The sequence below is a fragment of the Rhagoletis pomonella genome, unplaced genomic scaffold (assembly GCF_013731165.1).
Source record: "Rhagoletis pomonella isolate Grant_MI unplaced genomic scaffold, Rhpom_1.0 Rhpom_scaffold_01317, whole genome shotgun sequence".
Taxonomy (NCBI): domain Eukaryota; kingdom Metazoa; phylum Arthropoda; class Insecta; order Diptera; family Tephritidae; genus Rhagoletis; species Rhagoletis pomonella.
Window position 1 is genome coordinate 20443 of NW_023459871.1, and position 26355 is coordinate 46797.

The following is a 26355-nucleotide window of genomic DNA, read 5'->3' on the forward strand; positions in this document are numbered from 1 at the left end:
CTTACAGGTATCGGGATCTAGATTAGTTTATAATGTTGACCAACTCGCAATAATCTGGAAAAGTGCAACCAAGTTTTTTTCTTAACCATACCAGCGTGTTTACTTACCAAAAAGCGTTTAACTATTTCTCAAAGGACCAAGCGATAATACTCACAGCTACGGGAGGCGAGGCGCGGTAGAACTCTCTTGTTCTGCATTTATATCGGCATCCTCCAACAAATCTGCAATAGTCAACTTTGATTGACCTTGACGGCCACAGGTTTCTTTACCGTGAGTCCGGTTTTTCTTGACGCTCGGAATAGCTCTCCAAAGAAGTTTGCGGTCGCCAGTCCTATAAATTTGAATTTTAGAATGTACTAGTTATATAAGTATCTAGTAAAGCATTTACTTACCCATTTCGACTTTCATATTATTTGCAGTGATTTTGGAGGAAATGCTCGCTGAAAACTTTTGCAGTTATCTCAACGGGCTGACCGCAACAAAAGTGCGCCCACATTTGGACCAAATTCCCGCCCCTCGGAAAGCCATGGAAGCTAACCGATTTATTATTTTCCGACGTATTTTTGCAACCGATTACTGCACACTTCATTTTAATTAAATTTGAATAAATAATGTATTGAAAGTCTCTAAAAAGTCACTTTTGCTATTGAAATAAATCTCCACGAAAATACATATAAGAGATGTAAACAACAAAATAGCAAACATCAAAATTACGAACGTCAAATACTTGACTACTTTTTTCTCAAATAGCTTCTCCTCAACAGGTCAGATCTTTCTAATTGGTTCATGGGTTGAGTAGACTGTAGCTCTGATCCATGAATGAACGACACAAGATCGCGCAAGAACAAGAGAGCGAAAAAAGTTGATTTTTTGAGCGGGTTCTACGCCACCTTTGTTTCGCTGGAAAACGAAAGAAAAGTAAACAAATCAAAGAAAATAACGAAAATCAAAATTATTGTCAGCAGCGTTTAACACACAATTTAGGTAAAATTATGTTGTCATGTTGAATTAACTTATCTTTATTTAAAAAAAGTGTACAACAATGACGCTTGTGATGTAAACTAATGATCTGCTGACGAACCCGCTTTCGCAAACTTTTTTCTCAAAAATAATTACAAATACAACGTCGCGTTCTAGCATGATCTTGTATTTTTGGTACTTGGCCCTGATCCAGTACTCCATGAACTTACTCCAAAATCCTGTTAAGGAGAGCGATTTGTGTAGAGAATGGGGTTGCAAGATTTAACCCGAACTTATCTTGAAAAGTGTTAAGCCATCATTGTTTGACGTTGGTGTTTCTGTTATATCTTTAGTATAAAACGGGATTTAGGTTACATTTGGATGGGATTTTATTAACGCTGTTACTGGCAACACTGAGTTACTCGCTTGTGGACAATGTGGATTGTATTAAATTTTATAACACGTCTGTTTTATAAAATGACATTTCTCATGTGACAGGAAAATGTTGAGACTGTTGGGACGAGGTTGGTAAGCGATGTACATATTTATTTTTAAATTCTTATTTTCTGCCTTTTTATAGATATATTGAACGCACAACTGCGCATTTTAGATCACCGGTCGTTTACAAATGGAGAAGTAAATAATTTCCTTAATGAATTTGAGTTGAAGCGCAACGAGTGCGAAGTAGAAAATCTTTTCAAAGTGACCGAAATTACAGGCGACCTTAAATACGATTTGTTTGGACGCTGTGATATTTTGAGCACAAGACATTTAGGACAACTTAATCGAGAAGTAAATGATGTATTACTTGGTGTAGAAGAGTTTCTTAACAAAGTCCAATCGGGGAAGAAGGTAGGTATTAACATTACAAGGGCCGAGTTATTGCTAATATCGGGAAAATCGCGCGATTTTTTATTAAAAATTTTCATTATCAAATCATACGTTTTCTACATTTGTGTACTTTTAACTATAATAACACCAGTAAATATTATTTCCCCCGAAAAAAATTATACCGTTATGATCAGGAGTAAGACCCCTATCGATCCTAATATTATTATTTTTAATAAGAGCAATGTACGTATTGTACACTTATACCCCTAATTATACGCACTTATTTGTGGTGTATTTTTTTTTAACGTATGGTAGCATACATTTAGTTCGCAAACGTGCTAAGTCCACTTTTTATGTAAATTGAGATTTTGATGCAGTAAGATAGCATAACTGAAAATACATCATTATCAAAAAAGAAAATTACCGTAATGTCGTTTTTACTTGTTGTTATGCAAATGTGCCAAGTCCAAAAAAATCAAAAAAAAAATATATGTATATACACGTTTGTCCGTGTACACGAAACTCAAGATATCTCAACGAAATTTGGTATGTAGGTTGCCCTTTATCCAAGGTAAGTTGGTATTAAAAATGGGCGAATCGGAATGTAACCACGCCCATTTCCGATATAAAGGTATTTTCTAAAAATGCAAAAAAATATTTCAGTAAATATTGGATGCAAATTGTTCAAAATTAGTATGTGAAGTAGAATTTTTGTAAAAAATATTATTAGTTTTGGAAAATGGGCGTGACCCCGCCCACCTATTATGAAATGCTGTATCTCAGTAGCCCATTCACCAAACTCGGTACGAGCCTTATTTAGGGTCTAGCTAAGAAATCTGTTAAAAATCTAATTCACTTAAAATCGATGATCGCGATAACCACTCAGCAGAAAATAAGATTATGATACATTTTTGGATAATGGGCATGGCGCCGCCCACTTATGACCACAAATGTGTAACTCGGTAACCGATTTATCAATTTCTACCAAACTCGGTGCACTTAATAAACCTGGTACGGAAAAGCAATTCGCTGAAAATTATTCAAATCGGACCAAAATTACATTCGCTTCCCGTATATCTAACGGTAAATTTCAAAAATACGGAAACTGATATTTCAATAACTGAAGACGCTAATTTACTCCAAGTAAATACTTACAACAATCTCTTAACAATAAATAAGACTGCGTGACACCGCCCACTTTATGACTACAAGGTGTATCTCGGTAGCCAATTTAGCGATTTCTACGAAACGTGGTTCAATTATTTCATTGAGTCTAACCCAGGATATTATCGAAAACGTTTGAAATCGGGGAAAAAAGCCCCTGCTTATGACAGTATTTGATACCTGCGCCGGGTATATAAAGTTCGGTTTCGCCCAAACTTATACCTCTTTACTTGCTTTTAATTATTTTCTTTTATAAATGGTACATAAATTTACGACTTAAAATAGTTATTTTTGTTAATAGCAATGATATAAAACTGTATTAGGTTATAATTCCTTTTAAAACAATAAAATATATTTAAACTAAACAATTAAATCTTAACAATAAAAAATAATGGAAAAAAAGTTTGATAGAAAATGTGCTAAGTCCACATTAAAAGAATAAAATCTTAAAGAGAAAATGTGGTAAGTCCTAAAAGAGCCTATAAGTCTGCAACAGCTTTATTTGGAAATTGGCCGAATATTGGTACTAAATCAAGACGAACTAAGGAATAAAACTGCATTTACAGATTAGAAAAATATTGAAAACAAAAAAAGTTAGACTGTTTTTTGTCCCTCCTGAAAAATAAAAAAAATGGACTTAGCACGTTTGCGAACTAAGCCAACGCATTGTTATTTCTGCTTGTTTGTGAAATGTGCAAACGTTTGTGAAGACATTTATAAACGCGTTTTACTTAATTAATTAATTAATTAATTAATAATTGTATATTAAGGTATTACAAACGCATGCGAACCTTTTAAGGATAATATATTTGTGTAAATAAAAGTGATAGGTGTGGAGTTATAATAAAATGTGGTGATAGCAGGCGGGATATTTTAACAACAAATAACTTAAGTACTATTAACAACAACATTGTGAAAGTGATAAATATAGTTAAAGGAGACCTCCATTAGTGTCCCCACCGAGTTTCATAAAAAAATCACTATACTTTGCACGGAATAGCAATTGGTTCCGTAATGGAAATCTCAGCCCTAATATCCTAGATCTGTCATGCCCAACGTTGGCAGACTAGCACAAATTAAAGGCCTTCTGCTTTCGCTAGCCATTGAAGGGCTTTTGTATGATGTACTTCATAAGTCCTTTTGGGGGATTCTTCAGAGCCGCTTTAGATCATACTTTAAGGTATGTATTAAAGTTTCGGGCCCGTTGAGACTGAAAAGAAATGAAAGGATAGCGCGGCCCGCCCTTTTTTACTGATTTTACCATGTTTGATGCATGTTAAACGGCTGTGTTAGGAGCGGGTAAAGGTATTTATGAAATCTTACATCCAAAATTTTTCACCCCATTTGGAAATGTAAATAAATAGCCTGTTTTAATGTACCTATATTTCAACCAAATTTATACGGCATAGTCGGGCTATTATGTAGATTGTTTGTGGTAAGTTTCCCCGAATTCGGAAAAGGGGGCGTGGCACCACCCATACCAACAAAAATTGTCATCTGGTATATCTCTTGAAATATTTGTGGTATTACTGGAAATTGGTATAGAGACATATGAAATAATTCCATACTCATGGAGAAAAATGTGCGGTATTGGAAAAGGGGGCGTGGCACCTCCCATTTTAAATAAAAAAATAAGTGCGCGAATTCTACCGAATTTAAACGGTATATTCGGACTATCGTGCAGATGGGTTATGCGACGTGTGCCCGAATTCGGTCCAGCGGTTCATGATATATGACAGTTTATGTCCGTCACATGTACCACGTATATGGTAAAACAGCAGCTACATATAAAATCGAAAACATAGTGAAAAATTGTTGCTATGATGTGCTGTGGATGTGATGTGATGTTCTTCGGATAAATTAAGTCACGTATAAATATGGCTGCAATATACTAAAAAAAAAAAATCATATAGAAAAATTCCAGGATTTTTCATTCATTTTTCAATATTTGGTGCAGAGAACCACACCGAGGTACCGCTAGTATTTATATATTTATATATTTATTTTTATTTCAACAGGTGAGCCACTTTTTAAAAAAAATAGATAGAAAAAATTGCTGGCTCGAAATTCATTTTAGACCTATGGTTTCTTAGGCAAAAATTCTTGAAATGACCCAAATTTCCGTTCCCGTTAATTTTTTTTGGGCCCCTACAAATCGACCCGCCCTAATATTTATATACTACCTTGCACACTTTTGGTTTATACACTGCTCAAAGGTTTTTTTTCGTATCATGGATGATGTAAATTTTTTGTTAATTAGGATTTAGTCCAAGGCGAATTTATGCAAGGTGGTGTTGATGGCGAATCTAGATTTCGCCGCGGTACTTCCTAATGTCAAAATTATGTGTTTGTTGTAAACAAGGCGAATTCCTATTACAACAAACACATCATTTTGACATTAAGAAGTACCGAGACGATAATCTAAGTTCGCCATCAACACCACCTTCTATAAATTCGATTTGATTTAGTCAATTTGACCACGTTTTACGCTTCCCGTTCTGTTTTGGGAGACTTCCATGTTTACAGTCTTCTCTTTGGCACTTTGTGGTTGTTGTAGCGGCTACACCGGATTTGCAGTAAATGTTACTTAAGCAGTGTTTGCATTGTTCAACTTTGCGTTCAACTCAACGCAGGGTTGCACGAAAAAAAAGTTAATTGGCTAAATGTTGGCTGGCGACCAACTTTGTTGAAAGCGATTAGTTGAAAGGCCGTTCAACCAAAAGTTTAATGCAAAGTTGAACAATGCAAACACCTTTTTATGGCGAATATCTTGATATTTTTTCATATTTTGATATTTTTAGCCACTCAACTTTTTTTTCGTGCAACCCTGCGCTGAGTTGAATGAAAATGTTGAACGTGAAGTTGAACAATGCAAACACACTTTTATAATAAATCCTTGTTGCCAAAATTGCACTAGTCTGAGTCCACGCTCATTTCGGTCTCCTAATCCGAATTTTCCCTTCACATTCGATTTTTCTTCTTTGCCTACTTTTACGTTGAAATCACCCATGATACAAATATTTAAAGGTAGTTTCACTTCTTCTTATCCGCAATCGCTCCCATTTGACGTAAACTGTGCTTTTGACGTTTTCTTTTAAATTGAAGCTACCATGATAAAAAAATAGGAAGGTAGAACCGTTGAGAGGAATTTTTAAAATTCTTGACGTTTGCAAGCAATTTAATTTTAAAATTTTACACACAATTCACACACATTCTCATTTTCAATGTCAAACAACAACTTTGAGCAATTCCTTTTTATACCTTTCATGAGCATGAAATGGTATTATAACTTTGGTCCGATGTTTGTAAGTACCAGAATAAGAAGAGATAGACCCATTAAAATGTATACTTAAATGATCAGAACGGCGAGCTGAGTCGATTTAGCCATGTCCGTCTGTCCGTCTGTCTGTCTGTCTGTCTGTCTGTCCGTCTGTTTGTATGCAATCTAGTCTCTTAGTTTTCGAGATATCCGGATAAAATTTGGTAGGTGGGTGCATTTTTATAATGTATTAATCATTTGTCGGAACCGGAAGAATCGGACCACTATAACATATAGCTCCCGTACAACTGATTGTTCAGATATGAGATTTTTCGTTATAACTTCTCCATTTATGCAGCTAGACACATGAAATTTTGCAATACTTCCACCCATTATCAACAAAAAACTTAGAGTGAAAATTACAAAGATCGGGTCACTATAACATATAGCTCTCATACAACTTATTGTTCAGATATAAGATTTTTCGTTATAACTCCTTCATTTAAGTAGCTAGACACATGAAATTTTGCACTGTTGTCACTTATTATCAAAAGAATACTTTCAGTGAAAATGACGAAGATCAAGTCGCTACAACCTATATCCACCATACAACTGATTGTTCAGATATGAGATTTTTTGCCATAACTTCTTCATTTATGCAGCTAGGAACATCAAAATTCGCACCGTTTCCACTCATTATTAACAGAATACTTACAGTGAAAATAACAAAGATCGGGCCACTTTTACATATAGCTCCCATACAACTGATTGTTCAGATATGCGATTTTTTGTTATAACTACTCCATCTATGCAGCTAAAAACATGAAATTTCGCACTATTTTCACTCATTATCAACAGAAAGTTTACAGTAAAATAAACAAAGATCGGGTCACTATAACCTGTTTATTGCCCCCATACAACTGATTGTTCAGATATGTGGTTTTACTGTAAAACTCCTTTATTTTGACAGCTAAAACCGATAAATTTCGTAAGCTATTTTTTATTTTTAAATAGAAATACAAAGTCTACTGAGAAAATCGTCAAAATCTATACTGTATAATCTTAATCTCTTGTACCACTGATTGTTCAGATACCAGTTTTTTCGATATATGTATCTCCTTTATGTAGAAAGCTAAACCCATTAAATTGTATTACCGGTTTACGTACCGATCACACAGCAGTGAAAATCACTTAGATTGGTGCTATATAAGGTATATCTTCCATACCTCTGATTGTTTAGCTATAATTTTTTATATATGTATCTCTTCTATGTCTGCTGTGAATATATAAATTTTTTCAAATGCAGTAATCTGTTAACGTAAAATTTTCAGATGCTCATGAAAGGTATGGAGCCTTCGGCATAGCTGAAGACAGCGCTGCTCTTACTTGTTTTCTTTCATTTTTATACGATTTTAAAATGTTGGCAAACTTCAAAAAAAAAATTATGGCCGACGCATAGAGAGAACGGTTTTACCTTACTATGCTTTTATCATGGAAGCTACCATATTCTTTGAAGAAATTAAATTTGTTTTTTTTTACTTCAGAAAGAATTATTTTAAAAATTATTTCAAGGAATATGTTTTGAGCATCATTTTATAGCGACCTTTTAGTGGTTTATTTTCTAAAATTAATTATAAAACGGATGGCAAGTAAAATACTCCTATTACATTGCGTAATGCACATAGATAATCTATTTGTTTATGCAACCATTTTCATCATTATTTAGTACGATTAGCTGCATACTTCTCGATGGCCACGTGCATGGTAACTTCACCAAGGTGTTGTTTGATTGTTTCAACCAATTTTCGGCGGAAAATTTTCAGCCTCGGAACGGATGTGCCCAATCCAAGCGAAACGCTGCACTAGCAGCAGTAGAGCGAGTAGTTTTTCTAAATTTGTAAATTGTTTTAACTCCCTCTAAGTTTATGCTTCCATAGTGCTTTTATTGATGATAAGCTACTTTTTAACTATTCCTTTATTCATATGTTCTCTAAAAAGGGTCCAAATTAAAGCAACATCCTAATATCTATAATAATATCTCATGGAACACTGCATATCGAGCCCTAACCTTCAAAATAACGTAAGCGACATTGTTTTCAAAATTTTATTTTTGATGCAGAAACGCATCTAGGTACTCTAGGAATATTTCTGCATCAAAAACAAAATTTTGAAAAAAATTTCGCTTATTATTTTTGGTGGTTAGGGCTCGACACAATGCCAAATTTTTTTGCGGTAAGGTAAATTAAGGTATTTTAAATTAATACACACTTATTAACTGCTATGCTAATACGATGAATTAAGTAAATTTACCTTGCGTGTTGTTATTTTTTAATGCATAAAAAATTCCTTTAAAAAATAATAAAATTTCCAAAACAATAATTTGTTGAGGTGGCAGTGATATTCGAGCAATTTACGAAAAGTATAAACGTCATGAGCACAGTTTATGTCAAAAAATTTCAAAGTGAAAATACCTTTTTTTTTGTATCATGAAATCACCCATGATCCAACTACACAATTCTGACAAGATAAAAAAAAAAGAAAAAAGTTAATCGGTATCGGCATCGGCTAGTATCGGCCAAAAAAATTGGCATCGGCATCGGCCGATTCTTAGCCGATTCTTTTTACTTTTTCCGCAATTTTAACAAATGTTCATCAAAATTTAAAAACTGTTAAATCAGATTTTTTAGAATTTTTGGAGTACGCAGTTTTTTAAATTTTAGTGTAATAAAGTGCAAGTTTGAAGTACCTAGGTAAGTGTTTATTTTTGACAATTTTTTGTTCACGCATTTTCTTCCAAACAAAGAATGTTCGATTTTTTTTGTATGGAGAAAATCCGCACCACCTTCCACAAAAAAAAAAAAAACTAAAATCAATAGTAAGTCCTAGTTACTTTAAATTTGCACTTCATTAAAATAAAATTGAATGGGCTATAACACTGCATACTCATAATGTTTAAAGAAAAAGTTTGAAATTTTTACTAACATGTTTTTTGATAGATAACGAGCTACACTTTCTTAAAAAAAAATAAGAAACATTAAATTGAAGAAATGGCCAAATGCAAAGCCAAAGGAATGCTAGTATTGTTACCATTATCCTTGAATTAATCGCTTAATTCCTAGTTATTAACTAACACTTCGGACGATTACCACGATGCCAAAGTAGCGAAGTTACTCGACATCGCCGCATCGTCGCGTACTATTCAAGGCGAACTATACAAGGTAGGGTTGATGGCAAATTTAGATATTCACCGCGGTACTTATTAATGTCAAAATGATGTGTTTGTTATAAACAAGGCGAATTCATATTAGTTGCGTTTTTTTACTCATTTCCAGTAAAATCCAGTAAAAGTTTTTACGAATTTTCATGTTTTGGCGTTTTCGTACGCAAAAACTTGCAAAGTAGGGGAAACTGAGAGAGCGAAAAATGACAGCTGAAGTTGCAAGTTTTTACTGGATTTTGCTGGATAAATTTTTACTTGTAAGAATTTGCCAGTACGAAAAACAGCTGATCGCATGTTGCTGGATGAAATTTAAAGGAAACTGTTTCTGGCATTTTATTGCGGAAATTCACAAAATAAACATATTTAAATATAAAATATATTGTTTTATTAGGAATATGCTGCGAATAAACAACCAATTAATCAGCTGTTCATGAAACTTGCAAATTATTACTGGAAAAGCGTTCACGTACTTTTTTGTAAATTTTTTCTATGAGAGCGAATTCTTAGAAATTAAGTTACTGGAGAGTTGCTGGCAAGTTACTGGATAATTTGTAAAAAAAAACACAACTATTACAACAAAGTCACTATTTTGACGTTAAGAAGTACCGTGGCGAAAATCTAAATTCGTCATCAACACCACCTTGTATAAATTCACCTTGGTACGATTACTAACCAAGAATCAAGGCGAAATTAAAAAAGGTGGTGTTAAAGTATGTTCACATATAAATATTATCTCAATCAAAGCTCGTTTTTTAATCACCCCGTTTACACAGATAAATCTCAGATTATTAGCCGTCAAATTTTGTATGCATGTTATTCTCACATCTCAAGGAAGAGTTATGTTTCTTCTCTGTGCCACCGTGATCACGTTTTTCTGTTATATTAAGCAATATAAATATATTTTAACTTAGCATTTTATTAAAAATACCTTTACAAACCTCTTTTCCTTGCTAGCGTCCATTTTTGTTTACTTTTACATTTGCCATTTCTCCTCTTCTTCGCAAAAACAACCGATAAAACTAGGATGGACACCGAAAAGTTATCGGTAAAATCTGAGATTATTTTATAATTACAGATTATCAAGGGACGAATTTTATATGGCTAATCTCTTTCTAATTACAGATTAGGGAGTTAAGCTCGAAAATGAGGATAATCTACTTATATGTGAACCTACTATTACTTCTTATACCTTGGTTATAATGCACGGGGCGAATCGTAACAAATCGCGGCGAATTCGTAAAGATCTATTGATTTTAGATACTTCCGTTTTACGTTGCGTTCAGGTTCATTATAATCGTTTGAATTCATTGCCCATACAATAGATAATTAAGTGACAGTTCACTCCGTTCCGTTACTTCAATTATAATCCGGGCATTAATGTCCTAATGATGTGTTTGTTGTAATATGAATTCGCCTTGTTTACAACAAACACATCATTTTGACATTAGGAAGTACCGCGGCGAAAATGTAAAATCGCCAGTAACACCACCTTGTATAAATTTGCCTTGCCAAGAATGATAGAATACAAAATTGCGCCAATCGAGCTGGGAGTAACTGGGTGAGACGCACGATGCAGCGAAACAAAGGTGGCGCCTTCCGCGGACTGCCAATCCTCTCTTTCTCGGTTTGACAGCATCCACCCTTTCGCTGACGTCACATTATTATTTTTTCGCACAAGTGATGAATATTAAATTTTCATATTACACCTATTTGCCGGAAAGTTGTACCTAAAGTAGATGCACGTACCTAAACAGTAAACACGTATTTTTATGTGCATATATTTTTGATAGTTGGTGGACTACATCTTCCTTCTGTACCATAACAAATTTTGGACTTACATGAAATAATTGTTTACTACGTTCCAAATGTACCTAAAATAATGAGCTTGTACCGAATGTACGTTCAAATTTAAGAAGCTGATGAGTAGGTACAATTCAACCTAGTTTTGCATCACTATTTCGCACCACTTGTTCGCTTCTTCCTCTTCTTCTTGAAAATTATTCTTTACACTCTCATTCCCAAAATAATGTGTCGTCACACCAAGTTGCTCTCAGCTCGATTGGCGCAATCTTGTATTCTATCGTTCTTGGATTTGGTGCATCGTTGTCGTTGTTGTTGTTGTAGCGGCCCGCCCAGATCGGTTAATGGGCCTGAGCACACTAGCCTGCTCAGTCGGACTGAGCAGTCCACCACTCCAACGCACACTGGACTGGGCAGTCGGCCGAAAACAGGTTTCAGTTTTGTATACCTGAACCACGCATGATTGTGTTAGTGCATGTGGCACATGCAAACAAAACGAAATAGAAAACATGTTTTCTATTTGTGCGTGTCAGTCCACCGTCAATCCTCGATTTTCGCGGACTGAAATAAGCGAGGTAAACTCGAACTCTCTTCGCCCTCTTATCCACACAAAACCGGTTTTAGGCGGACTGAGCAGTCCAGTGTGCGGAGGCCCAATATCTCAGTCGTTGTCGTCAAGTTCCACTAACAGCAGAAGCGTGCAGCCTCAATAGGGTCGGTCCACAGGGACAAAGGCGTTAGGGTTGTTGGGGTTTCCGCGCATACGAAGAGATCTTTCGAGTGATGAGGTGTCTCTCTGCATGCCGGAAACTCATTTGTTACATCTGCGTTTAGTCTGATCAGATATGAGTTTAATTTGCTGCAGTAGCCAGAGAGAAGTTGGGCTATTGTGGTTCTTGTCTCCCGAGGCAGATGAAGCTCTGTCTCGTCAATGTCCGGTGGTTGTGCACCTAGAACGGCATTCAGAGGTCTGGCGTCTACATAACTCGAGACTGACTCCCTGTGAATGCCGTTCAGGGCCTGTCGATATGCTGACGGGTCCAGAGGTTGTTAAATGAACCTCTGAACTTCGTCCGTCAGTTCGTAGAGATGCCTCCTGACGTGCCTGGGCGAGGGCTCCTCTGCATGCAGCTGCCGATTCGGGTGACCACATCTATGGCTCCCAACAAGGAACTACTTGCAAAGCATTGTATTGTGCTCCTTGATCGGGAGCAATTTCGCTCGTATTCGCCTTTGTATTCTTATGGACGCTCACACATATTTGTCAAAACTTGTCGAATGCTTTGCGTACGCACACAGTTGAGTGTGACCTTAAAAAAAGGCATATTATGTATTTTAAATTGGTTTTTATTTTATAATTCTGAAAGATATTTTATTTCTCTATCTTTTCATATTATCAACTATTGCATAAAGTTAAGTTATCACGCTCGCATTGGCTTTACTAAGGCGCCTGTCACACCATCAATACGAATCGCGATATTTGATTCGTGATCCATATTGATGGATTTCAAAATATTTAGAACTCTTGTGATATTGACCGCGATCCATCAATGCTACACGGCACGATCCAGGATGGGAATCCAAATATCGCGATCCGTATTGATGGTAAGACAGGCGCCTAATAGCATCGTCGATCAGTAACAGCATAGCAGAGTAATGGCTTTGTTTCTTTTCTTTTCTAGCAGATAATTATCAGGAAGAAGAAGAATGGTAAAATTGAGAGAGTTACGCTCACAGAGAGCGAAATAATGAAAAACTAAAGAAACACAAAACTAGCAAGTAAACAGCTGATCAGTGTATTTGACTATTGTAAATATTTGGCGAGATTTTTTTTATTCATTTTGACAGCTGCTAGTTTCTGCTAGTAAAATTTTTAATTAATTATTTTCAATACCCATTAGTCGTCGTAAACCAAAAAATGCTGTTTGTTTTAATCCATGGAATTTCGTTTTTCATTTGTTATTTTACGTTGCACTGAATTTTTTAAATAGTTTTTTGAAGCAATTATATCTTTAAAATTACAAGGTCCTTTTAAAGAAACCTGACATACGAGAGAAAATCTACAAACGAAGTTTTACTACATATTTTGATTGCTACCACTTATACCAATTTTTTTGTTGTAACGTTTGATATTCATCAAAATGATAAAACTTTATGTAAAGTGGGGAATTTATAAAAAAAAAATTTGTATCTAAAATAGCTAACTCGATTTAAAAAAGCTAATAGCTAAACGCAAATTTCTATAGCTAAACTTCGAAAATAATACCTACAAAATAGCTCAACTGGTAACACTGATGCTGAGCACACGAAGGCAGTGCTATTTTGAAAAAATTTTGACTGGTATAATTCCTTCGTTTAATACTTGTGTACCATTTTATTGGTTTAAAATCTTTCAATGTTTAAGTTCTATTATTTTCATAAAAATGTGCTTTCACATAAATAGGTATATAATTGTAAAAAATAGCTTACCTCATAAATATTATCCATTATTTTTGGGTATAAACCAGCATTAAAATTTCTTATATATTTATATAGCTAGAATCCAATTATTCTGAAATAAAGCGTGTCATTTGTGTTCTTTTTATAAAAATTCCAAAGTAATTTTAACTCATGTACATATATATTACCATCATTTATTAACTCAAATTGTAGTTCCCATTCAGGGTCATACATTTTGTGTTTGGTTTGTAGCAAACGCATGCAAATAAAAATCTAAAATCAAAGTGTATTAAAAACACGCTTCTTTTGGCTCTGTAAAGTACATACAAAAAATGTGGCAAGCATGTGCCAATCCCAATAAACACCAAAAAAATATTTCTCCAACCTTGGAGAAATTCATACACCTGATTTACATGATTCAAGTACTTGAAAGCAATTCTTGCTCATTCTCTTTTGTGTTTTTATTTGCTTTTACTGCCATCCCTAAATTGGCGCGTCAAGCGCCAAGCAACTGTCAAAAATCCTCATGCCCATACAATTTGTATGAAGCATCCCACAATAACGCGGCGCTTACGCCGAGCAAATGGAATTTTCATTTTTGACAGGGCGTTACGTGTTGAAGTTGGATGCAGAAAACGGAAAGAAAGAGAAAGGACAAACAAGTGAAAGAGGAAACGAGAATAAAAACGAGAGGACCTGAGAAAACGTCAAAAATTACGACGCGTTGATTTGGGGATAGCGCGCGCTGACACTCGTTGACAATGGATAACGTAACGCTTAGCGCTCCAATTTAGGGACGGCAGTTACACGTTTCAATTCTGTTGAATTCAAGTCTTTGGTTCTTTAAATGGGAAGCAACGAAAATGCCAAAAGCAAAGCAAGAAAGTTGAAACGACTTGACGGTACAGACGCATGTGTACTCGTCCCTTTTCTTCTCACCCCCTCTCTTCCATGTCCGAGCAGAATTGAATTCAATACTTGAACTGTGTAAAAGCACACATAGTTCTCAAGTTGATATCCAACATGATTCTCCAACTCATCTCTAACCGACGCGCACATACGTAAAAAGTGATAACGAAACGAATTTTTAATTATCAAGTTAAAAAAGAAAGCTATATAAAGAGGACAATTACCAACAAAAAGTAAATAATCTTCAAAGTATCCTCAAATAATCTTGAAATAAAATAAAAGGCGGAGTGAATCAAGTGGCAAAATTACTGTCGGACTGTATACTGTGTAGTGAATTATTGTAATAGGATATTAATTAACTACATAATATAAAAGGAGTAATAAAATGAAAAATTAATATTTAAATTCATCTTTGTATGTCGTTTCAATCAAAAAGGTATAAGGTATTTTACTATTTCAATTTCAGTATTTCAATGATATGTTTGAGACCAATTGGAGTTCAAGTTGAGAACTAGGATTTTCTCAACGTGAGAAACAGTCCTTTTTCATACAAAGAAAATTGCCCTTTTTGTTGAGAACGCTATGATCCTCCACTTGAGGTACTGTTGAGAAACAACGTTGGAGATTTGAGAAATACCTTAGATCTTTACTTAACCTCAAGTTGAGCTCAAACCTAAATGTTTATTAGGAATATTACGAATAAAAAACAATCAGCATGTCGTTTTGCCATTCTATCCCAGCCGACCAAATATCGCTGTGCGGATGAAACAAAGAAAAACGATAATCGCTAACCGAACTTTTTTCCGCAACGCGTTGCTCTGTTTGTGGCAGGCCGTTCTCAAAGGTTTGTAAACGACTTTTTAGCGGATCACTTGGTATATTTTTTCAAACGTATGTTTTTCCCAGTCCTATTGCTATTTTGGTCTTCCGATATAAAAAAGGAAGACGATTTTATTTTTATATGAAACTAGCTTTTACCCGCGGGTTTCACCCCACGTCTTTATACATATATGAAAAATAATTTATGTAAAGATGTTATATTTTATTTCTGCTCTAATTTTACTATAGGAGAATACGGAAGGACAGTTGTATAGCTTGGGTGTTATGTAATGAAATGTAATAATAACTTTTTGGCACAGCAGGTTTTTCATTTACATCAAAATATCTCCAATAAATTATATATGTATGCAAGTAATAGTAGAAATATCAATGTTGTATTTAATATTAAAATTTTGGCTATCTAATTTCTTTAGGATAATAACTCTAATATTATTTCACAACATGCTTTTAATACTTTAAAGCCTGTGTTAACATAAATGCATTTTCCAATGCAATTGTCATAGATTTTATTTTCGATACAGTTTTACGCCGACTACGAATGGCGGTTGTATTTTTATGAGAATCTGTTTTTCATGGCACAAATACACTCGGAGGTTTCCCATTGCCTGCCGAGGGACGACCACTGTTAAGAAAAAACCGTTTTCTATATTTTTTTGCGATGTTGCTTTGACTAGGGCTTGAACCCAGGCATTGCGGAGTGGAAGCGCGCACTGCTTACCACTGCAGCACAGCGGCCGACACAGGGTTCCGAAGTTATAGCTGATAAAGAATTCCACGCCTTTGGGATGTGCCACGCCCCCTTTTACAGACTCATTTATATATATACCTTACTAAAAGCACCTACCGGAGATACATATGCATACCAAATTTCAAGTCATGTGACTTACGGTTCCGAAGTTATAGCTAAGTAAATATTTCAAGCCTTCGAGAGGTGTCACGTCCCCTTTTCCAATTCCGCCCATTTTTTCGCATGAGTAAAGAAGTAATTTCGTTTATCTCGACACCAAGTTTCAGTACTCTACCACAAATATTTTAAGAGATATACAACATGAAAATTTTAGTTAGTATGGGAGGTGCCACGCCCCCCTTTTCTATGCCTATAACCTTCCCGGGCTAAAAACAAATAAGTGTGCAAAGTTTCGTGCGATTCCGTGTCGCGGTTCAAAAGTTATAAGGTAATAAACAAACAGACATTCACATTTATATATATAGAATATTGTACTGAATACCTTATGAGAAACTAACAATCCATTTGCCGCCTCTTTACTAATATTATTAGCAGATACACATTTTCCTAAACTAAGTCGTTCTGAAAGGTTTTTCTTTTATGAAAAATTATAGAGCCAGCGAAAGTAGAATATAAAATTCCCTACATTTTTTATACATTATTCGTTTACATTTACATATTTACATAGGAGTCAAACCACGCCAACTGTGTCAATGAATTTTCATTGATTTTCTGGAAAGTGAAGACAATTGTGGGAATCTGTAGATAATTATAGAACAAAAATACACTTTGGACGGTTTTTCGAAATTGCACTTCGTTTTTGTTTTTTTGGTATTATAAGAATATTGCAATTTTTGAGAGAAAAATTCGTAACTCGCGACCCATTTGATGAAATTTGATGAAATTTTTTTTGAGAGGTTGCTGAAGCTTTTCCCTTTACATTAAAAAGATTTGCAGAATAAAATTTGCAAAACAAATAATTCTTTAATAACAATAATTTAAACAATTGCAATTATTTATTTATTCTAGGCCCGCGATTGCAGTGAAATTTTGGCACAATATACTCTAAACTCTTGTTTTTAAATTCCAAAAAGAAAAAATTGGTCTTACCAATTTTGACAATCGCTATCGATTTTTTTCTCAAGTTGTAAATAAACATAAGTTGTAAATAAACATTGATGTTTCAAGTTATACGTTAAATAATGTACGTACTTGTATAATTATTCATTAATTAACATAAAAATGCTATCACTCACACGAGCTTACATGAAAATAGCTATTTACTCAAGGCTTATTGTAAAGAGAAAAGCTTCAGTAACTCTCAAAAAAAAATTTTTTCTCAAAAATTGCAATATTCTTATAATACCAAAAAAACAAAAACGAAGTGCAATTTCGAAAAACCGTCCAAAGTGTATTTTTGTTCTATAATTATCTACAGATTCCCACAATTGTCTTCACTTTCCAGAAAATCAATGAAAATTCATTGACACAGTTGGCGTGGTTTGACTCATAAACTATGTTCACATATCAATATTATCACAATCAAAGCTCGTTTTTTAATCACCCCGTTTACACAGGCAAATCTCAGATTATTAGCCGTCAAATTTGTTGTGCTTGTTATTCTCACATCTCAAGGAAAAGTTATGTTTCTTCTCTGTGCGACCGTGATCACGTTTTTATGCTATAATAAGCAATATAAATATATTTTAACTTAACATTTTATTAAAAATACCTTTACAAACCTCTTCCCTGCTAGCTTAAATTTTTGTTTACTTTTACATTTGGCATTTCTCCTCTTTTTTGCAAAAACAATCGATAAAACTAGGATGGACACCGAAAAGTTATCGGTTTAATCTGAGATTATTTTATAATTACAGATTAACAAGGGACGAATTTTATATGGCTAATCTCTTGTTATAAGTACAGATTAGGGTGTTAAGCTCGAAAATGAGGATAATCTACTTATATGTGAACCTAGTAATAGATGTATATACATACAAGTAGATAATACGAAAATTTAGCATTTTTTTAATAACCTAACGTAGGCTTCTGTTAGTTTTAAATCGGGAGACAAAACGACTTCGTGTTTTTTTTTAGGTTTAGATACTGCATCAGGTAAACCTTTTTTTAAAGAAAATTGAAGTAGACTTAGCAATCCGTTTTTACTCCGATCATGGTTGATTAATCCGGGTTATAAACGGGCTCGCTTATCTGCATCAACAGCCTTTATTTGCATTAACTCATGCATTTTTTTTCAAATGCGCATAAGCAGCCGAACAAATGCACGAAATTTTCGGGAAATAACTCGGATCAGAGGAATTTTCGATGACAACACTGGTAGAAACGGCCAGCTGTTGTCTTTTGTACAAGTAGGCAAACAAACCAAGCGAGTTTCGCGTCCGCGGTATCCGAGTAGTGAGAGTTGCGTGCTACAAGTCTATAGGTGCCAGGTTCGATCGTCAGTTGGAGCGATTGCCAAAAAATTATTATTTATTATTTGTTTTATTTATTTATTTATTTTTTTTATTTGATTTTTATATTTAATTTTACTCTTTAATTTTAATTTTGCTCTTCTTACTACATACTGGCATATGTAGTACGTAACAAATTATTCTTAAAATGATCTCCTGTTTTATGCAACTCAGCTAAGGTTGCAATAAAAGTTCTTGACGCTTTTTCCAGTTAAAGGAATTATTAGTGAAATTTTCTAATTACTAGCAAATTCAGAAATTTTTTGATTCGCATGAATACGATAATAAAAAAACAAGTCTACGGGAATTTAGTTTTTCTTGATTTTAACAGTGGTTTACTCCTAGATCGTATTTTAGTAGTCCGAACAGTGACCAGGGGCTCTATTCTGTAACTGTGAGTTTTCAAGTGCGCACTGAAAATTGTGTGCACTCTTCATTTTGCGATTCAGGAAGAGTGAGAATGAGTTTTAGCTGTCAAAATTGTGTACACTTCCTCATTTTGCGATTCAGCATGTGTGAGAATGAGTTTTAACTGTCAAAATTGTGTACACTTCTCTTCCGAAAAACTCATTGAATTTTAGTCGGTGAGTTTTTGGTTGAGTTTTGCACTCGGTGTACACTACATTTTCTCACAGTTACAGAATAGAGCCCCTGCACAGCTGCCGCCCGCTCTCGATTTGTATATGTACGTACATGCAATGTTTGCACTCTTTCTGTTCACTCCCTCAACGATTTCATAAAAAACGGAATGTTACTAACATGTTACTATCGGTGTTGCCGCGCGGTCTCAAATGTATCACCGACAAAGCAAAAAATGTATCCAAATGTATCCAATTTTCTTTTTTTACGTATCCATCTCATAATTTGTAAGAAAATAAAACATTTTCATGAAAAATACATAATTTAACCCATCCTAAGGACTTGGAATACATGTCTATATTTTTATTTTCCATAAAATCAAACATTTATAAATTCAGTTTATAAGGTACATTTTTTGTGCATAAGTATTTTGCAAAGTATAATAAATAATAATTAATATGTTATATTCGTACCTGTACACTCTAAAAAGTGCATGTATGTAAAAGTAGGAAACTGGTTACCTCTCTTAATATGCGTGGATTTAAACAAAAATTGTTTAGAGTATTTAAATTCTTTTCAGTAAAATTCATACAAATTTTCTTAAATAAGTCAAATTTAGTTTTTTAAACATTGTATTTGAAACGACACAGATGTTTTTTTCTTTTTAACCGACTTCACAAAAAGGAGAAAGTTATCATTTCGTCGGATTGTTTTTTTCTATGTTACCGTGTATCGTTGGACCACGTTAACCGATTTCAATAATTCTTTTTTTTAAGGAAAGGTGTTACCTCGTAGGTTGTCATATACTAGTTTGGTTTAAATCCGATTGTATCATGAAGAAATTAACGATAATCTTAAATTTTTATATACGAATTGAAGTCGGCTTTTTTGCTTAAAAATTACTTGTTAAATTAAGAAATGAAAATACATATGTGATATGAAAGAGATCACTACAGAAGGAGTATATATTTACTTTATATATATATATATATATATATTAAGATCTTAGATTAGCTTAATTTTAATCTTCATATTAATGTGACAGTCAACACGGCTAAAGGTGTACTTGCATTTGTGAAACGAGGGTCAAAAGAATTTTGTGACCCTTGTATCACTAAAACCCTGTTTACAACATTAGTTAGGCCAATTTTGGAATACGGTTCGGTGGTTTGGAATCCAAGGTATCAAATTTACTCAGACAAGATAGAATCAATTCAAAAACAATTCCTACTTTTTGCTTTAAGAAGTTTCCGTTGGGATTCCCAATATAACCTTCCACCTTATACGAGCCGATTAAAACTTATTAATCTTCCTACACTTTCCAGCCGCAGGCAAATGCTTGGTACAATATTTATAGTTAAATTACTGACAGGCTCAATTTCAAGTCCGCTTCTTCTGGGCGAAGTTAGCCTTAATGTTCCCTCCCGGGTATCAAGACAGTTTTGTCCACTATTTCTGAAAGCTTGTAAAACTAATTTTGAATTGCACGACCCACTCCGTTGCTTATTCCAGGATTTTAACTTTCATTCCAGCACGTTTGATATATCAGATCCCCTTTTCAGCATTAAGAAATCGATACTGTCCCCTCTCAATAAATGAATCATTAAAATAAAGACATAAAATCGGCTGATGAATTAAGTTCTGTAGCTGAACAGTTTTAGATCTCGACACTTAACAAACTCCTGCCTCGTGACTCGGCGCAAAAATTGAAAATAAATACTGGTTCCGTACGTCATGCGGACTGCGCCCCTCGTGCGGATGGGCGAGAATGGAGGGTAAAAACCGTTGGGATTATTATTATTATTATTATTATTATCTTGCTTAAGCACCCTTTCTAGCTATTTAAAACAATTGCGCTTATACCTATTTTGGTGACATCGCTTCATATGTTCATTGCTTCGTGCACAAAAAACAAAATGCTTCAATTTCACGGTTTAGTAGTGATTTTGAATACATTTAGAAAACATAATGTTTTCTATCATCTTTAATGGAAATCGATTTTTGAACGAAAAAACTTTATAGAAAATATAAAATTTTTGCCTCTTTAAAAAAGTATCCATATTTATACTGATCGGAAAAAATAAGTATCTCGCAAATATTCGTCTAAAAATTTATCCAATTGGATCTATTTAGATCCAAACGGCATCCCTGGTTACTATCTTGATGATGCCGACGATGCGGCGATTCTGCGATGCTAAATTTACAGTTAAGTAGCGTGTACTCGCATGTACGTGTTACCTTTTTATGTAATCATGCAGCACTCTAACGGCTCTGTTACGCATACTCGGCAGTACATGCACTGCTATACCATTTTTACGTAGAAATCAAAGACCAACAGACTTCTACGTATGTAATGCTGTGCTTTAACTGATTCCTTATGTCCTCTTTCAGACACGTCAAGTCTTGAAAGCAATTTTTTTCGCATTCTCTTTTGTGTTTTCTATTTGCTTCCACACGCGTCAACTTCAATTGAATTCAAGTCCTTGGTTCTTAAATGGGAAGCAACGAAAATATCAAAACAGACAAGAAAACTTGAAACGAATTGACGGTACGGAGGTAAATGTACTCTTCCCCCCTCTTCCCACCTCCTTCGCCAACGAACGAGCAGACTTGAAAGCAAGACTTGACGTGTCTGAAAGGGGACTGTGTGGCAAATGTGGCAGTGCATTGCCATGTAATGCTGTGCGTTAGATAACCGCTTACACGCGAAGCTCATTAAACAGATTCTTTATGTGACAACTCTCAAGCAATGCCAAGCTATTCTTTTTTAAGTCGGACGGATTTCGTAAAAAATGTCATGTCTCCGATTCGCTTGAAATTTTTTTGTGGGTTCTATATATGAAATAAGCTAACACGTGTTCGAGGGTTTTTTTTCTTTTGTTTTCTTCGGAGATACGATCTGTCAAAGTTTGCATTTTTCGTTGTTCTGACTAATCATGTACTTCTTCAACATGATTCAATAATTAAGGGTTTGCTCATTATTGACATTAGAGTTTTGACACTCCCTTAACTCCCTTACAAAAGCTTTGCACACACAGACTTCATCTTAACGCCATTTTAACGCTAAAGAAACGGGCTTAACATTTCTAGATATAAGATAGTCAATATTGTCCTAAAGCTAACTTAGCTATTAACAGTTGAACTTCTTGAAGTTGATTTGCATAGTGAAGACCAGTAAATTAGGGATTTAAAGTTATACCATCGTAATCCTTGTTTAATTCTCTATAAAAAACGTGGTTCAAAAAAATGGGCGTTTTTCAAGAACTATTTTTAAAATATTTTTCTTTATGATGAGATGGTTTATTTTGTGAGAAACTAAAATTTTTTTGTACCATATATTTGGTAAGGTGTTAAACATCGGGTTCTTGAGAAAAGTAAAATTTTATTGCGGATTTCGATAGAATACCTACCCAGATATAATATTTGTACGGCAAGATTTTTCTTTAAGGCGACAAACCCCTAGAAATGAGCGTGCAATTGCAGGACTAAAGTTAGCAAAACGCGGATTTTATTGCGGATTTCGGCAGAATATCGCTTCGTTAACAACATTTGTTCCAGAACTTTTTAAATTTAAGAATATTCTAGAAATGGGCGTGGCTATATTAAAACCAAAGTTCAAAAATTTAGACTTCGTTTTGGATTTCGCCAGAATATCTATATGGATTGTAAAAGTTGTGGAACAAATACTGTTAACGAAGCGATATTCTGCCGAAATCCGAAATAAAATCTGCGTTTGGCCAACTTTAGTCCTGCAATTGCCACGCCCATTTCTAGGGGTTTGTCGCATTAGAGAAAAATCTTGCCGTACAAATATTATATGTGGATATGTATTCTATCGGAATCCGCAATAAAATCTTACTTTTATCAAGAACCCGATGTTTAACACCTTACCAAACATAGGTTCTTTCTCGTACGCAACGCGGGATCCCGCGGGTGCCCAAAATAGCCCAGAAATCATTCCCGTACTCAACAAAATGGGTAATAGAGAGCGAAGATTGGAACGTATTGGATCGTAAGTGTCTTCTTCTTCCTGCCCAAAACAGCCCGGACTTTTTTTCCGGGTAAAAATGGATAAAGCGTCAAAGTTCATATCAGCTGTTTTGTGTTTACATGTTGCCTGTTTCTAGTGATGTGCTGAGTCAATACTTTTAAATATTGATCGATATTCGGTACCGATTTAAAAAGTATCCAATACTCTCGATACTCGGTATCGAAACATTTAGGTTTCGAATAAAAGCGCACATAGGCCAAAAATATGGAAAAAGCGGTTCAGGGAGACTCGCCTATAAAAACCCGAATGTAGGAGCCAATATAGCTTTTAATACGGATTCAAATGAAAGATGTATATATGTCGATTCGAGGCCATAACGTAGAGAAACTCTTACTTGTTTGAAGCATTTTTGTTCCAGCTGCATCTGCCGATATCATTTTTGTAGGCCTGGGGACAAATTCTGTAACCAGTTAGCGACAATTTTCGAATCGGCATCGGTTTTGTTGACGTATGATATGAAATATTTTTACGTCAACAAGTGCGATATCGATCCGAAACTTTTCACTAACTGGTTACAGAATCTCCCCCCTGAAAAACTTCTACAACCGTAAAAGCATTTTTCTTGAACCGTGGATCAACTAAGATTAAAACTGATAAAATAATATTTCTCTGTTGCGATAAGTTCAAGTGTTTGAGCCGATATCATATAAATTAGTAATAAACGTTTTTCTAAAACTGGAAATGCGTTTAATGGCGAAGGTTTAATGTAAAGAATCAGTATCGAGTACCGAAATCTTTTTTAAGCATTGGGTACCGAATGTTGGGTACCAAAAATTCAGCACATCACTAGCTGTTTCACAAATTCTGGGCACGAAATGTGGTTTTTTGCGTTCCCCTACTTCTGGATTATGTTCCATTTTTGAAAGCAAACTTTTCACTTATTCTCTAATTACCGGATCCGGTCCGGATTGTTAGGGAAAGAACCTTATATCTCAACATATGTTTTCGAAAACAAATTCCAAAAAAAATGTTGATTCTCACAAAATGAACCATCTCGTCATAAAGAAAAATATTTTAAAAATAATAACAAACCCATTTACTTATTATTTATTATATGGTAGGAGAGCCGCTCAAACCATATTGATGCAACTTTTTGATGTTAAGTTTGTTGAAAAATAATAAATATCTACACCCCGGGATTGAACCAACGGCATTCCGAAAATCCCGGGATCGTAAAAATCGAAAAAATTAACATCCCTACCCCCATACGTTTTAGCATGATACAAAAAAGAAGGTAGTTTCAATAAACAACTTTTTGATTAAAAAGCAGATTTTTGACAATTGCTCAATTGTGAAAAATTCGAAGCGGCATTACCCAATTGTAAGTTTTTTGGTGTGGGACATTTTATATTCTAAATTTGGGATTATAAAGTAAATAGTTGTATTAATATATACCTTTTAAAACTAATCAATATCTTATTTTGAAAACGTTTAAATTTTACATTAAATTCGATAACAACTTGTCAAATCATTATTTTAATATTAATACTATTTTAGTGAACATATTTTAAAATTATGTTAGTGTCCTCATGTCATCTTATTAATTCACAATGTAGTTTTCTATATCGGATACGTGATTCTGATGTAATTCTGAAATTACACATTTACACAAATTACTGAAATTACACATTTCGATGTGTTATTTAATACATATTGTCTTTGTCCATTTAACAGCAATGGAATTTACTTTGGAACTCATGGGCCGTAAAATTTTTCTAGCAACACATATTGTTTTCACATACAATTTTGACACACCCAAAATTGAAGGATAAAATAAATAGATAAAAACAAATTTTCAATAAAACTGATTTGTGTAGTCCAGGGTCGTCTTTAGTAAATTTTTTGGAGGCTGTTTTAACATATCCTATCTTATTATATATTTTTTAGCTTTTCTACATTCTGAGAAGTTGAGTAAATGAAGTCTAATATTCTTTTTTGGTCAACTACGATGTTTGATTTCATTTTTTGCAATCATTAGTTCATTTCGCTTGAGGAGTCACAATGCCCATACCGGCTTTTTTTGAAATTTCGGACACAAGTTTTCCAATAATGGTTATAGGCTAAAACAAAACCGATATCTAAAGTGCGTGTAGAACCTCCCATAGAAATCGAATTTTTCATATTGCATATCTCTGGAAGTATTTGTGGTAGAGTCCTGGAACTTTGTATGGATATATGTATATAAAGTCAATCTTAAGATCATGGAAAAATAAGAGTTTATTGGAAAATGCGGCGTGCCACCGTAGAACTAGGAATAGAGGTAAATGAAATCAATCCCAAACCTATGAAAAATGGGGGTATATGAAAACAATCTCGTAGCCGTTCAAAAGAGCTAGCGGTATAAGCCAAATAAACTAAAATTCTGGTGACGCATAAAAACCTCTGGAAGCATTTACCTAGAATACAGAGATAAGGTATTTTTCCAACGAAAATATGTACAGAAAAACGGGCGCCACACCTTCTGGAAAGTAACATGATCACAGGGTGTATCCCGAAAACCATTTTAAGCTAAACCTTCAGGGATTATATTGTTGCCAAGACCCACAGGCATAAGCCGAAATTGCGTCGCAAGTTTTATGATCGGCTTGGGTAAGGTTTAACGACTTAACCCCCCTTTGTTTTCGTCGCTACTGAATTCTATAAACTGTCAGCTTTCACACAATTTAAAATATACATGTGTATTTAAAAATGTCATGAAAATTGTGTTGCTAGCTTCATGTTGCAAAATGTTTCAACAATGTCGTGGAATTTCACACTTATTTCTTGTTTATTTCTTATTATGCTATGCTTAAGAACAAAATATTTTTAAATCTACAAAACATTAATAAGAAAATTTGAAGGATTTTAGATATTGGGTATGGTAGCACGAAATGTCACAATCTGCTTAATTGTCAGGTTGTTAATATGGCGACGAAAAAGTGACAATGGAACTACCTTGTTTTTTGTATCATGCGTTTTAGTATATTTCAAATGACTGTTGACAGTTTTCAAAGCGAAGCAAGCAAAGCAAGCCTGCATTGGGCCAGTACCTTAAAATTTGAACAATTTGAAATCAGAACGATTTCGGAAATATTTTCATAGATTTTTAATCAGAAATTTCAGATT

General features: G+C 34.4%; 1 protein-coding gene across 1 annotated transcript; it reads left to right on the plus strand.

The window, feature by feature from the left end:
• The first annotated feature begins 1376 nt into the window (after window positions 1-1376).
• Window positions 1377-12856, plus strand: LOC118752209 (biogenesis of lysosome-related organelles complex 1 subunit 5-like). Its single transcript, XM_036487062.1, has 4 exons — window positions 1377-1484; window positions 1541-1926; window positions 9334-9432; window positions 12755-12856. The coding sequence occupies exons 1-4, from the start codon at window positions 1463-1465 to the stop codon at window positions 12854-12856; spliced, it is 609 nt and encodes a 202-aa protein (XP_036342955.1). The 5' UTR covers window positions 1377-1462.
• The last annotated feature ends 13499 nt before the right edge of the window (window positions 12857-26355 follow it).